Genomic DNA, 16,938 nt, shown 5'->3' with positions numbered 1-16,938 from the left:
TCTGGCTTAACATATCTTTAGCATCCCGTATTCACTTTGATATTCCTTTGAAAGTTAATCCTCACAATTGATCTTGCACATTCTTCAAGCTGCTTTTTGTAGACTTGTCAATCCAGCTGTTGGATTGTTTGTTGATTATTTATCTTGGATATTGAACTGATCTGCAACTTTGTACTTTGAGATTGTACCTCGAGATCTCCAGTTTAGGCCTATAGAATACTTGACATCTCGATAAGTATATTGGCTTATCGAGATCTCTAGTACTCTATATTTAGTTTTGGCTTATAGAGGTCTTCAGTTCTCTATAAGAGAATTTTGGGCTTGTCGAGATCTTTAGTCTTCACATCTTCACTTTGACTTATCAATAACTCTTAGTTCTCTAGTAGCTTCTTGACTTGTCGATATCTCAGAGTTCTCTAGTCAAAATTTAACTTATCGATGTCTCTGAGTTCTCTAGTGAATTTCGACTTATCGATATCTCTGAGTTCTCTACTGAATGTAGACTTGTCGATAACTCTGAGTTCTCTAGTGAAGAAATGACTTGTCGATATCTCCAATCATCATGACTTCAATTTGGCTTGTCGATATCTCTGAGTTCTCTAGTAGCTTTCATGACTTCTCGATAAGCCATTATGGAGTTCTCGAATGACTTCTTCATAGCATTAAATCTGTGACTTGTAGAGATCTTGACTTGAAGTATTTTTCTCCAAACAGATTTATTCAACTCCAAGCTTCTTCAAAATTCTTCTGAGGCATGATCTTCTTGTTCTTCTTCCAGATAGAATCCTTAGGCTTGATACTGTTTTAGGAAAAAGACTCCAGTCTACTCCTTTGCATTTTAACAGACTTAAAGTGTTACAAGTACAAAATAAAGATTAAGATAACAATACAACTTACTTAGGGTTGACAAAATGTCTTAGTCTTGTTAAAGTGCAGACATGTCTTTTACAACAAACACACATATCAAGCCCTATATCCCAAGAGCATGGTAGACGTAAATTTTTCTCTAACTCGCCATTTTAACCAATAACAATTTACTTAGCAACAGAAATCCTAATAACAGCTCTTAAGCATAATAATTGTTAAACTAAAATTTTTAATACTTTGTTATGTTTCATCCAGGAGAGGTTTGGCATTGGCAGTATGATAAATGGGTCAATGTTGAACTATCTTGTTCGTTAATTAGAATTCATATAGTTAATATTCACCGTTGAAATTTATGAGCTCCCATTTTATCATCCATGAACCAAAAAGTCTCGATCGGTTGTAAAATATTTCATACTTATCTATTTATATTATAATAATCAGAAAATTTGGTTCAACGGTTATCCTCTAATTTTTTTTATTAGTAACTTAATAGCTTCATTATCTAATTCTCTCGGTGAGAGAATGAGAAAAGAAGAAAATCATATCTAATTACGGCATATTTAGCCTCGTATTTAACACGTTTGCGTTGAGAAACATGAATCACCACCTGACCAGGTACAAAATCATAAAAATCATACATCATGGTCTTATTCAAATGAGATGACCCATTCAAGTCAATACACATATCAAACCCCATATCCCTAGAGAATAGCAAACGTAAATTTTTGTCTAACCCGCCATCTAAACCAATAAAACTTACTTAGCAATTGAAATCATAATAACCGTTATTAAGCATAATAATCGTTAAACTAAAACTTTTAATACTTCGTTATATTTCATCCAAGAGGTTTGGCATTAGCAGTATGATTAACCGGGTCAATGTTGAACTATTTTGTTCGTTAATTAGATTTCATATAGTTAATATCCACCGTTAAAATTTATGAGCTCCCATTTTATAATCCATGAACCAAAAAGTCTCGGTCGATTATAAAATATTTCATACTTATCTATCTATACTATAATAATCAGAATGAGGTATAATTTGATTCGACAGTTATTCCCTAATTTTGTTTATTAAAAAATAAATAAATAGTGTCATATATCCGCAAAACTACTAAATTATTAAACTGCTACACACATAGTCTACTTATCATATTAAACTACAACCACATTTTAACTTATTATTAAAAAAGTAAATAAATAATGTTATATATCCGCTAAACTACTAAATGATTAAACTGCTAAATATAATATACTTGTCCTACTGAATTATGACCACATATTATTCTATTTTTTTTTATAAATTTATTATTATTATTATTATTATATATTTATATAAATATTTAAAAAATATTATATGACGGGATAAATAAAAAATTTAATTATTAACGAAAAGTCGTGCATCGCACGTGATTTTAGCCACTACCTTATCATGCTTATAAAATGGTATAACATGGATTAAGTAGATTAAAGCCGTAAAGTAGTTGCGTATCTCTCTTTTTATAATATTTATCTTATCTCTTTTTTCGAAATATTTTGTTATGTCCTTATTTAGTTATGTTTGAATTTAGTTGGTGTTATATTTGCTAAAAATAGTTTTATTGATGTTTTATGAGATATGAGAAGACATCATCGAATCTGGGACGGTGGTGATTATTACAATAGTTCACATTTCAAAATAAAAGATTGTTATTTTTTTGGAGATTTACGCTCTCGTCATGTTTATAACTCATATCCGACATGTAGATAGTTAAATGGCGCTGCTCGAACCTCAATTTATATGAATGGGATTTTTGAATACCAAGCTAATAATTGTTTTTTTTGTGATAAGGTCAATTGTGATACTGTTGATTTAAGGATGTCGATGCAGTTTGGAGTTTAGGATGTCTTTCATTTTGTTTTTAGCTTCAATTTTTGTTTTTTAAATTTTATTTGTTAATCAATTAGAAAATAAATCAATTAATTATTTTTAATATATTATATATTTTTCAACATGATTGCATAGTCAGTTGGGGGTTTGTTTCGACTGTATTTCGTTCTATTTAATGAAAACCTTTTATTTATTTATGAAAATATTAGGATAAATAAAAAGTTTAAAAGTTATTTTAAAAAATTGTTAAGTTAAGGTTTTTTTTACGGATTTTAAGTTTGTGAAATTAGATAAATTCAGTAAGTACCGACCAACAAACTTCCAATTTTTGAATATTTTATTTATTATAATATAGTCCAGATAGATTTGTTATTTTAATTAGCATCATTATTTTGGCAAAGTGAATTATGGTGCAGGTCACAAGTAAATGCATAAATAAACCCGTAATGGTTGGCTCGGTTGTTTATAGAGTGGATAATTATCCTTTTAGTCACAGATCGAGCCGGCCAAACGAGTGGGTCGTGCGTGCCGGGACGATTTTTTAACGGGTCGGTTTGCTTACAACTGAACTCGCGAACGGCCCGTGTAAATCAACGGCCCGTGTGACGCCCCCAATCTCGGGGTTAGGAAATGAGGACCCACACACCTTTAAATTACTAATTTAAATAAGCATAAACCCCGATTAGCTACTAACAGGATCAAACAGGATAAAGTATGAGACAAGATTACAACTACCAATCATAAAATATATCTTACAACCCCAAAATAAAACCAAATATACATAGTCGATCCCGACTTGAACCGACAGATAACCCATTGTATCTTTACAACTCTTTGGCTAAGCGATTGCTCACTCAAAAACTTTATTACCTGTTCTGGCAACCAGAAGCCCTCAACACGATAGGGACCACCAGGTACGCTCTTACGAGCAGTGCGCCTAAGCCTGACCATCTTTTTGCTAAACTGCCATGGTTAGATTAAACAAAATATAGGAGTATAAAACTAAGCAAGTAACTAAAAAGAAGTTCTACAATATAAAATCCACAGTATACTTTACTGATCTCAGGGCATTCTACTTTATCAATTCTAGGTGGCATATTTCGATCTTTTTAGGCTATGAAAGGGGTTATGAAGAAAATTTTGGGCTTTCAAGGAACAAGGCTCAAGGCAGGGTGAAAGCCGACATTCATCACGAATCATTAACAGGATCACAAATGATCTTTCAAATGGAAAGCGACAATCTTTTCATTATAAGGAATCAACTATGTGATCAACAGAATCAAAAATCAGGGTTCACGAGCTATAAGCTTCACAATATCACAATCAACTCTTTCAAAGCAATATAAACCATTTTCATTTTCAAAGAATCAATTACTGAGTAGGAAGTTTCAATTCCTTTTTAAATAATTATGGAACCCTTGATTGGACCACTTTATCTTTCATTTCATAATAATAATACGGGTGATCAGCCCGTACCGACCTCCATCCGGTCTTTAAGGTACCAACAGCATAATTTCAGCCTTAAACTGGACTAGCCCCGCTAGCCTCTTACTATGACTGCACTAGTCCCACTAGCCTCTTACGTCCCAATCCAATTCATCAGGAATTCGTTTGGAAAACCTTGAGTTGGAAAAAGGTAGGTTTACTAAATTCATTTTATCATTACCAAGAATATGAAATCATTCGGACTCTTTCAAGTCGAAACTCATTCTTAAGTTCAATTTCAAGAATTCAAAGTTAAGGGAATGAATCAGGAATAAGCAAAGTTCAATTCTAGGGATCTTGATCAATGATAACATGGTACTCAAGTTAGGGAAATCAAAACCGTTTCGAGGAACAATAGAGGATAAGGTAAACAAGGAATGAAGCATCGTTACAAGGGATTCATAAAGGTACTTATAGGGTTTATAACATTTCATGATATAACAAGTGAATAAGAAAAAGAAAGTTACCAAGGGTTGGATCAATAAGCTTATCAATAACAAGTTCACAATATCAATGACAGGGAATCTCAAAATCAATAACAGGGGTTCATTATTTTAACAGTTCAATACTCTACTTGGCATGAACAATATCCTATCTATAACCATTTACACAAGTAAATAGAGTTACTTGCCTGAATTCGCTTTCCTGAAGGTTGAACTACTGCCACCTAGTATATATTTCCCTTTCCTAGCCTGAATGCCCTCACACTCCGAATCTATAATCCAAAACCAAAACCTTAATTAGTTTCTCAACTCTCGTTCCCGGAATGTTCACTCAATACGATAGCTCGATTATACTCTTGACTCGAACTATACTAGTATAGTTTATACACAAATGCACATAGCACATAACACATTCTTTTCTCATAGCCTTTATATCTTTATTTACTCAATAATCAACTTATACTTGCTTTAATCTCGACTATTCTTCAAATCAAAATAGTATAACTCATACGAGTACATGATTCATTCACAACTAAATCTTTACGACCATAACTATCACTTATAGCTTTTAAAATCAATCAACTTAGTTCCCTTTTCTTTTATTCCTTAATTCGAACCACATACCGCAATCAAACAAACAAATCCATAGATATTCACAAATATACATCCGATCACTCTTTTTATTATCAAAAACCAAGTTTTGACTTTAAGTTCATATGGCCTATTCGGCCTTATTGCAAATACCAACCACAAAATCAATCAAATACTCACTTAGTTCACATAAATACATAACTCATTCAAAAACCTTTAAAGAATCATTTTCCCTTCTTTTAATCATCAAAATTCAAACCATAACCATATATATACAATCAAATTTCTCAAAAATTACACCATGCAACCTTAGTTCTAGCATAATCCAACATTTAAACTAACACCCTTTTCTTTATTAACAAAATTCAAACCAAATCATACATATATGCTTACATGCAATTCAAGTTCATCTCTTAATTAAATCAAACACTCATTTTATTCATAATTTTTGAATTACACATCAAAACATCACTTAGTGACTCAAACCCTAATCAAATTTTCCAATTAAACATGCATGCATTCACTTAACATCAAACCAATCTCTTTTAGACCCTTTTTTTTTCGGCTATGACCATAAATCACAACTCAAGAATCAAACAATGACATGCATCACTAATTATTCTTTTAAACCAACATGCAATCTCATTTCTTACTAATTAAACTTAGTTTACACCAAGATCAAGTCACAAAATCCAATTCCCTTTTTATTAGTACAAAAGCCGAACCAAAACCTCAACATGCAACCCTCAAATTTTGATTTCTCAAGCATCCAATCAACTACACAAGTCCAAATACTTTTAAAACAATCATAAAAATCCTTTTATCAGTCAATACACTTAAATTTCAAAAGAAATACAAAACCCTATTTGAACTTTTCAAGAAACCAAGACATGCAAAGGCTACATACAAGTTTTAAAGTACATAAAGCTCAAAAATCACATTATTTTAACTAGCACATCATTTTCTTAAAATCCCACCGGCGCTCATTGGATCATAGCCGGTGGTGGTCGAACTTAAGAGTGCCCATAATGGGTCTCCTTTTAAGTTTTAAACCACAAAATCACTTTAATCTTCTCTTATGATCATATATCAAGAAATCGCATTTCCTTGAACACAACCATGGAGATGGAACAATGAAACTACATAAACACTTACATACAAAGGGTGTTTGAGTAGTATATCGAAAATGAAGACTAAGGATGGTAAAATCTTTGAATTTAGATGAGTATTTGTTGTTGCATGCAAGAGAGAGAAGCGAGATGGAGAGAGGGCCGAGAGAGAGAGAAGAGTGATCGAGAGAGAGAGGGAGAAAGAAAAAGAGGGAGAGAGGGGTGCTCACGGGAAAGAAAAGAAAGAAGGGGGGATGAGCTTGTATTTGTATTGGGGGTAAGGGTAGTTTGGTAATTCACTAATCCTTTTCTTTTGTTTGATTTACACTCTCTTTTTACTCCAATAAAATAGAAATTGAATATTAAATATATCTCTCTCGTAAAGTTGAAAATTATTGTGAATGATAATTTTAAGACGTAGATCTTGAAATTAGATTTCCAACCATTACTCATAATAAACTTTTGAGCGTACGGTTGATTTTATATGACTTTTACAAGTTCAGGCTAAAAATAGTATTTTAACACATAAAAATCATTTTAAAACGCAACGGTCATAAAATAAATCCGTCTATCATTTTTAGAAAGTCTCTAGGACTATTTCGAAGATAACAAAACAAATTCCATGCCTTTACCTTACTCAGATAATTTTATAAAAATGTGCAAAGGTTAAATAAACCTTATTTAAAATCAAATAATTCCCTTAAATCCATAAAAATATTAACAGATCACGTAATCATGGATACAGACAAGCAAGCACATATACTCACACATCACAACTCATGTATGATCATAAATTTTTTCCCTTTTTATTATTATTATTCCTCTTTACGCGTACCGGGTCACGTTCGGCCTGACGACCCGACGCTCAGCATTTTAATTACGCTTCACAATTACCTTTACCAATCGACACGTCACTAGAACACAATACTTTACTTAAACATTCATTTCACATAATAATACATAATTCACATTTTAAATACTTTAATCCCTTTTTAGGACGGGTTCCGTTCTACCTAACGGTCCGACAACACATCTTAACTCCTAAGCTGACTCTTTAAACTGGAACGTTTCTATTTACGCTCCCAGATACTAATGTACAATAAAGAAAATCAATCGTCACTTAATCACATAATTTACAATCACGGCACATAAATCACACTTTATTCGCTTAATTACGTCACAAAATTCTCAATCGTCACAACCCGTGTCGTGTCGTACCGATCGGAGAAATCAATAACCCAGGAATGGCCCGTTGTGACGCCCTCAATCTCGGAGTTAGGAAATGACGACCCACACACCTTTAATCAACTAATTAAATAAGCATAAACCCCAATTAGCTACTAACAGGATCAAACAGGATAAAGTATGAGACAATATTACAACTACCAATCATAGAATATAACTTACAACCCAAAATGAAACCAAATATACATAGTCGATCCCGGCTTGGAACCGACAGATAACCCATTATATCTTTACAACACTCTGGCTAAGCGCTTGCTCACTCAAAACTGTACTACCTGCTCTGGAAACCGGAAGCCCTCAACACGATAGGGACCACCAGGTACGCTCTTACGAGCAGTGCGCCTAAGCCTGGCCATCTTCTTGCTTGGCTGCCATGGTTATATTAAACAAAACATATGAGTATAAAACTCAGCAAGTAACTATAAAGCAATTCTACAATATAAAATCCATAATATACTTTACTGATCTCGGGGCATTCTACTTTATCATTTCTAGGTGGCAGATTTCTATCTTTTGGGCTATGAAAGGGTTTTAGGAAGAAAACTTTGGGCTTTCAAGGAACAAGGCTCAAGATAGGGTGAAAGCCGACATTTATCACAAATCATTAACAGGATCACGAATGATCTTTCAAATGGAAAACGACAATCTTTTCATTATAAGGAATCAAATATATGATCAATAGAATAAAAATCAGGGTTCACAAGCTATAAACTTCACAATATCACAATCAGCTCTTTTCAAAGCAATATAAACTTTTTTCATAAAGAATCAATTACTGAGTAGGAAATTTCAATTCCTTTTAAAATAATTATGGAACCCTTGATTGAACCACTTTATCTTTCATTTCATAATAATAATACGGGTGATCAGCCCGTACTGACCTCCATCCGGTCTTTAAGGTACCATTAACATAATTTCAGCCTTAAACTGGACTAGCCCCGCTAGCCTCTTACTATGACTGGGTTGGTCCCACTAGCCTCTTATGTCCCAATCCAATCCATCAGGAATTCGTTTGGAAAACCTTGAGTTGGAAAAAGTAGGTTTACTAAATTTCATTTTATCATTACCAAGAATATGAAATCATTCGGACTCTTTCAAGTCGAAACTCATTCTTAAGTTCAATTTCAAGAATTCAAAGTTAAGGAAATGAATCAGGGATAAGCAAAGTTCAATTCTAGGGATCTTGATCAATGATAACATGGTTCTCAAGTTAGGGAAATCAAAACCGTTTCAAGGATCAATAGAGGACATGATAAACAAGGAATGAAGCATCATTACAAGGAAGGGGTTCGTAAAGGTACTTATAGGGTTTACAACCGTTCATGGTATATCAAGTGTTCAAAACAAGAAAAAGGTTACCAATGGGCTGGATGAATAAACTATCAATGACAAGGTATCTCAATAATCAATAACAAGGGTACATTACTTTAACAGTTCAATACTCTACATGGCATGAACAATATCCTTTTTATAACCGTTTGCACAAGTAATTAGAGTTACTTGCATGAATTCGCTTTCCTGAAAGTTGAACTACTGCCACATAGTATTCATTTCCCTATCCTAGCCTGAATGCCCTCACGCTCCGAATCTACAATCCAAAACTAAAACCTTAATTAGTTTCTCAACTCACGTTCCCGGAACGTTCACTTAATACGATAACTCGATTATACTCTTGACTTAAACTATACGAGTATAGTTTATACACATATTCACATAGCTCATAACACATTCATTTCTCATAGCCTTTATATCTTTATATAATCAATAATCAACTTATACTCGCTTAACTTTAACTATTCTTCAAATCAAACTATTATAACTCATACGAGTACACAATTCATTCACAACTAAATCTTTACGACCATAACTATCACTTATAGTTCTTTAAAATCAAACAACTGAATTCCCCTTTTCTTTTATTCCTTAATTCGAACCACAACAACAATCAAACAAACAAATCCAAAGATATTTACCTATATACACTCCATCATTCTTTGATTACCATAAATCAAGTTTTGATTCTAGGTTCATATGGCCTATTCGGCCTTATTGAAAATATCAACCACAAAATCAATCAATTTCCACTTTAGCTCACATAAACATATAGCTCAATCAAAACCTTTTAAAAAAATCATTTGTCTTTCTTTTAACATTAAAATTCAAACTAAAACTCACATATAAATCATATAATTTCTAAAAATCACACTTGCATTCACTTAGCATCAAACCAAACCCTTTTATACCCATTTTTCATTCGGCTATAACCACAAATCACAATCCAAGAATCAACAATGACATGCATATATCAAAATTGCATAAAAACTTGGGATCAATCCAACTCTTATTCTCTTTAACTCATCTTAAATCATAATTTCAAATTTCTCAACAAAACATCACTTAGTGACTCAAACCCTAATCGAATTTTCCAATTAAACTTACATGCATCACTAATTTCTTTTTCAAATCAACATGCAATCTCATTTCTTACTAATTAAACTTAGTTTATAACAAAATCGAGTCACAAAATCCAATTCCCTTTTATTTATACAAAACCGAACCAAACCTTAACATGCAACATCAAAATTACTTCTTTTAAACCACTAACCAATCTAATTTCTCACTATTATTCTAAAACAACAATCCATAATCACTTTATTCAACAAAAATCAACTTAAAAACTTCAAAGATCAAAAACCCATTCGGTTTTTAGACAATCACCACATGCAAGTACCAAAATTAAGTTTTATGTGTATTAGAGCTCAATAATAACATCATCACTCACCACCGGTTCACCAAAATTCATCACCGGTGGCGGTGGCTTCACGATGGTGCCCTCATTCGAGGGTATCCAACCACAAAACCCCCGATTTTTCATCAATTCCTCAAAATAACTAACATGCACATCTTAGATATCATTCATTTGCAAGGAATCATGCTTAAACAAGATAAAAACAACAAGAACAACAAGAACCGAGAGGTTCTCGGTGAACACACACATCGAGCACGCACAACACACATACACCTACATGCAAGTGTATATACACACATGCACACTCTTCTTCCTATATATATATATGATTATCAAGAGGATTTATGAAGGATTGGTGAGATTTAGCAAGGGGAGGAGAGATATACCGAGAGAGAGAGAAAGAGAGAGAGAGAGAGAGAGAGAGAGAGAGAGAGAGAGAGAGAGAGAGAGAGAGAGAGAGAGAGAGAGAGAGAGAGAGAGAGAGAGAGAGAGAGGAAAGCCGAGAGAGAGAGAGATAGTGTGTGACCGAGAAAGAGTGAGAAAGAAAGAGAGGGAGAGAAGAGTATCACGGGAGAGAAAAGAAAGAAAGGGGGGAAAGAAATGAGTTATATATAATAGAGGGCAGGGGTATCTTAGTAACTTACTAATCCCCCTTTTTTGCTTAATTTCCATTCTCTTTTTACTCCCATAAAATAATAATTGAATATTAAATATATCTCTCTCAGAAAGTTGAAAATTATTGCGAATGACAATTTTAAGACGTAGATCTCAAAATTAGCTTTCCAGCCATTACTTATAATAAACTTTTGAGCGTACGGTTGATTTTATATGATTTTCACAAGTTTATGCTGAAAATAGCCTTTTAACACATAAAAATCATTTTAAAATGCAACGATCATAAAATAAATCCGTCTATCATTTTTAGAAAGTCTCTAGAACTATTTCGAAGATAACAAAACAAATTCCATGCCTTTACCTTACTCAGATAATTTTATAAAAATGTGCTCAAATAATTCCCTTAAATTCATAAAAATATTAACAGATCACGTAATCATGGATACAGACAAGCAAGCACATATACTCACACATCACAACTCATGTCCAATCATAAATTTTTTCCCTTTTTATTCTTATTACTCTTTACGTGTACTGGGTCACGTTCTGCCTGACGGCTCGACGCTTAGCATTTCAATTACGCTTCTCAAATACCTTTACTAACTGACACGTTACTAGAACGCAATACCTTACTTAAACATTTCATTTCACATAATAACACATATTTCATATTTTAAATACTTTAATCCCTTTTTATGACGGGTTCCGTTCTACCTGACGGTCCAACAACACAACTTTACTCCTAAGCTGACTCTTTAAATTGGAACGCTTCTATCTACGCTCTCAGATACTAATATACAATAAAGACAATTAATCATCACTTAATCACATAATTTATAATCACAACACGTAAATCACACTTTATTCACTTAATTACGTCACAAAATTCTCAGTCTTCACACCCGTGATCCAGGCGAATAAAACTATTAAGCTGTTCACAGATGAATAAAGACGAATAAAACTTTTAACTTTTGTTTTTTTTTTATTTTGTACCACATGTATGCAAATTGAACTCCGGGCGGTTAACTCGCGAATAACCGAGTTATTACTTTTTCTTTTTTACTTTTTACTTTTACTTTTGTTTTTTTTGTTTTTATTTTTGTACACATGTTTTTACTTTTTAGTTTTGTTTTTTTTGTTTTTTTTGTACACGTTTATGCAAATTGTACACATGTATGTTTTATATTTACTTTTTCTTTTTTTCCGATCTTCATTTTTTTTGTTGAAATATATTTCCGAATTTGAAAAACTAATATGTATTAAAATAAGAAAAAGAGGACGGTACATCTATAATTTTTATTAATTATAAAAAAATATTACAATTGATTTGAGAGGACTCCTCTCTAAAAAAACGGAATAAATCGTGTATACATTTCAAATAAAATACAAAACATAGAAAATTCTAAAAATAGATGGCAAAAATAATTGAAATTCTTCTTGTTATTGTGGATCTTTCTCTGACGTGCCCGATTTCAATGAAATGTCCATCGTCATCCAAGTATCTTCTTCGCCGTCCGAGTAATCTTTTTTACTCCATTGTTGTCTCTTTGTCGTTTGATCCCAATCCTTTTTGCAAACACATATCTTGACCACATCCGGTGCAAGACTTGATCTCTTCTCGTCCAACACTCTTTTACCGACACTAAAAGCGGGCTCAGAAGCAATTGTAGAGGCATGAAATACTAAAATGTCCCTTGCAATTTTAGCTAATACCGGAAATTGGTTCTTATGATTCTTCCACCATGTTAGTGTTGAAAAATCCTCATCCACCTCGTAGTTATATGGAAATAAACTCTCTAGTCATGCTAAATGAAGTTGTAGGTGTAGATGATGTAGTGGAAATTTTACACATGTGTTTTTAAGTTAGGATACCAAGCATTGTGGGATTAAACCTACTAGAAATACCAGTCTCGGGTGGTATAATATTTTGAGTTTTATGAGTATATAGATTTATAAGACGGTGTAATAAGTCTAAACAATTTTGCACATAAAGCACGTGATCATATGAAACTCCTAACACCGAGTAATAATGTTCTAACATGTTTTTTAAACCTTCCTTTCTAACACCGGGATCAATAAGACATGCAACACCATAAATAAAAGGAAATTCGGTAAAAGATTATATCCACTTAGTTTTCATATCAACAATAATTGCACCAAAACAAAGATTTTTTTCATAGGCTTTTAAAGTAGTAATAATATTAACACACTCAATAATAATAAGATGTACATTTGATTTTTAAACGTAAGAAAATATCTTAGTACCACGTGCATAACAATCAAGCAAATCACGTACCCTAATTTCCAAGTCCCATCCATTTTCGGTAATAAGTCTATCCTCCACTTGATTTCTTCGATCGGAATTATATAACTCGGTGATAACTATCTTATATTTAATTGCCTCACATAGTAATTTATAAGTTGAACTCCATTTCGTGGGACAATCAATACCCCATTTTTTGGTATCAATCCATTTTCTTTACATAATTTTTTATATTGTCTCTTTAATGTGTGTGTTATACGTAAATACTTAATTATTTTCCTAATAGGTGCTAAAAATTCGGTTATTTGTGAAATACCCTTTTGAGCCGATAAGTTAATTATGTGTGCACAACATCTAATATGCAAGATAACACCGTCTAAAGTAGTAATAATATCTTGTGTAATATAGTAAATAGCTTTATCATTTGCCGAAACATTATTTAAGGAAATATTAAATACCTTCTGTTGCAAATTAAATTCATTATAGTTTTGACAATTCTCGTCTTTATGTTATAACCCGTGTGTGACTCGTCCATAACATCAAAGACAATTATTCATTTTTGTAAAAAATAATCGAAATCAATCCAATGAACGGTGACACAAATAAAGGGCTCACTGCAACTCGAACTCAAACAATCACTAGTTAAGGAAACCATGCCATCAAAATCATGAAAAAATTCATTTAGTTGTGCTCGTTGACTATAATATTGTTTTTATGTGTGACGTTTAAGCGTATTCCTAGAAATTCTTTAAATGCCGGATTTATTGATTCTTTAATCATGTGCTCTAAATTCGGACTCTCACCGTGAGAGAAAGATAACTCGTCTTGTGTAACATAAGTAGCAAAAGATTCAATCATTCTATCTCCACTATAAAGGAAAGACATTCCTCCATCGGGAGACCATTGCACGAAACCACCAATTTGTGTTTGTTGCGGTGATTCTCCACGTGCCTCTCCACTTTTGTGACTTTGTTTTGAAATTCCGTGTTGAGTTTTCAAGTGCCGATCAAGTGTACCCGTAGCGGTCCCTTTAGAGTGAAGAAAATGAGATTGATTTCGGCCACTTTGAAATACAAAACAAACAAAAATATTTAAATTTGTTGGGATCTTACGATATTACTCGTCTCGAAAAATAATTTCAAACATGCGAGGAATGTCTCGAGATACAAGAGCTCCCTGGAAATTTTGAATATAAAAAAAAGTTAACAATCGAATTATCTATTCAAATTAACAATCGAATTTCTGTTTAAAAATTACAATATATAACAATTATTAAAAGAATTACTTTTGAATTAAGTGAGTTTAGAGAAATTACAGAATATCTTATAAAATAACAGAAATAAATCTCCCCAGCAAAAGTCGGGAGAAACGACGTCATTATAAAACTTTCAACATACAAAAACAACTTTTTAATTTGTTCATTCATTTCCCGTCAAAAAAAAACCCGGCTCATTAATAATTAGAATAGATAGTTTTCCCTCTATACTATAGCCTTGTACTAATCGCCTTCACTTGTACTAGGACTATGGGACTCCATCAATTCATCCAAACTTATCTCGTTATAGTAATTATTATTATTTTCTTTTTTTGTTTTAATGCATCAACGTGACACCAGCGCAACTCAATCTACTCATTATTATGCACTCCTCTGCACCTCCTTATTTATCCGGCCGCCGGAAAAACAACTCAACCGCCGGCACCACACCACTTCTCATTTCACAAACACTAAAATCAAAACCCAGAAAAACAAACATATGCAAGTTGTTTGCATTACTTCTTCTACTACTTACATTGTTACTCACCAAAGTAGTGCTAACGCAACTGGTTGAAGTTCGAGTTCGAGTTCGAGTTCGAGTTTCAAATCCCATACTCATAAACAAAACCCCGAAACTACAATCTTTAAATTCATCTACTTCACCATCAAATATCAAGAACTTAAACAGTCCTTATCATGATTGGGACCTTTTTGCTGCAGATTATCAAGAAATGCAACAAAATTTAAAGATATTTGTATATCCAGAAGCCTACAACACTTGTTCCCCATTTGCTAAAATCTTTGTGCCATTCCCAAATTCAACTCTCTTTAATTTAATTTCAAGTTCTAAAATTGGGAATTATTATAGTGAGCACGCTTTCAAGGCAGTTCTTTTGCAGAGTTCTTTGATCACCACAAGTCCTGAGTTAGCACATTTTTTCTTCATGCCTTTTTCGATTAATGCTATGCGGAATGACCCTCGGTTGCATTCTGAAGAGGCCATTGAGAATTTTGTGGCGGAGTATGTCAAGAGAATTAGTTGCGGGTTTGAGTACTGGAATGCTTCTGGCGGGGCTGATCATTTTTATGCCTACTGTCATTCTGTGGGGCGAGAGGCGGCGTCTAAGCATAGGGGTTTAAGTAACAATGCCATTCAGGTGACTTGTTCTTCTACTTACTTTCAGAGATTTTTTGTTGCACATAAAGATATTGGATTGCCTCAGGTTTGGCCTCGGCGATTAGCAGATCATAAATCTATAAATGCCAGGTATTTGTGTTTGTTTCTCTATTTGTTTTGGACCTTTTGGTCCTGTTTAAATTTCATTACATGTGTGACTGTGTCTGTTTAGGCAACTTACATCTCTAACTTACAAGTTTTTTTTAGTTATAATTACTGAGAGATACTGTTTAAGTTGAAGTACTCAAGTACGTTATAATCTCGTGTAGTTACCTCAATTGATTGTTGAATGCAGGCCTAAACTTGCTTTCTTTGCTGGGAGAATACAAAACTCGCGTGTTCGACATAAACTGGTAGCTCTGTGGAGCAATGATACTTCCATGGATATATATTCCGGAAATGCACCTTTTCCTTTTGAAGAAGGATTTAAGCGGAGCAAATACTGCCTCCACCTGAAAGGATACGAAGTAAACACTGCAAGAATCAGTGACGCTATACACTATGGGTGCATTCCTGTTCTGTTTTCCAATTATTACGACCTACCATTTGCTAATGTTTTGGATTGGAGTAAGTTCTCAATCATCATCAATGAAGTAGACATTGCATCCTTAAAAACGATATTGTTGTCAGTACCAGATGAAACTTACAGAAGTATGTACCAGAATCTGAAGTTAGTTAGGAGACACTTCAGATGGCATGAACCCCCAAGAAGTTACGACTCCTTTTACATGACAGCATATCAATTATGGCTGAGGAGAGGCCTACAACGATTACCTCGTTAATTGCTCAGTCAGCCTCTGGTTCTCATGTTCTAGCCGATATTTCTGAAGTCAAGCCTTCCCGGTGCAGCTGTGCTTGTACTTCATCAGCACCATCACAAATGTAAGTCAGCAGCTACATTTAGGAATTCAGAAGACAATGCTTTCAAATAGTAGTATATATGAAGACTTATTTGTTATATATATAAATTTTTGTTTAGAATACATCTGTAGATCCTTGAAGGGAGAGCCCAGTGTTTAGTGTGTCAGCATTGCGAGGATTCAGTGATATTGTAATGGGCAATGTACATGTATCTGTATCTTCTTCCTCTTCCACTCATGACAAAGGGTACGAGTTCGAAGTCTCTTATATATAAAGACACTCTTTAAGAATCTCGTTTTGCTTTTATAAATACAAACCTTGTTAGTAATACAAACCTTGTTAGTGTTGCACCCAATATCTATCTTCTTAAGCAGCTCATACTAGTTATACAGCATTCATCCGATACTA

At 33.3% G+C, this 16,938-nt stretch overlaps 1 protein-coding gene across 2 annotated transcripts; it reads left to right on the top strand.

The window, feature by feature from the left end:
• The first annotated feature begins 14,729 nt into the window (after positions 1–14,729).
• On the top strand, positions 14,730–16,828 carry LOC141711907 (putative glycosyltransferase At5g03795). 2 transcript variants are annotated; one of them, XR_012571480.1, is made up of 3 exons: positions 14,730–15,759; positions 15,965–16,551; positions 16,649–16,828. XR_012571480.1 is itself a non-coding variant. In XM_074514611.1 (2 exons), exons 1-2 carry the CDS (start codon positions 14,876–14,878, stop codon positions 16,449–16,451), a joined length of 1,371 nt encoding a protein of 456 aa, XP_074370712.1. In that variant the 5' UTR covers positions 14,730–14,875; the 3' UTR covers positions 16,452–16,828. The 2 variants fall into 2 exon arrangements, 1 of the variants encoding a protein (XP_074370712.1); XM_074514611.1 differs by having other exon boundaries at positions 15,965–16,828.
• The last annotated feature ends 110 nt before the right edge of the window (positions 16,829–16,938 follow it).

The sequence above is a fragment of the Apium graveolens genome, chromosome 3, assembly GCF_009905375.1.
Source record: "Apium graveolens cultivar Ventura chromosome 3, ASM990537v1, whole genome shotgun sequence".
In the NCBI taxonomy this organism is placed as follows: domain Eukaryota; kingdom Viridiplantae; phylum Streptophyta; class Magnoliopsida; order Apiales; family Apiaceae; genus Apium; species Apium graveolens.
This window is presented reverse-complemented; position numbering and strand designations above follow the sequence as displayed.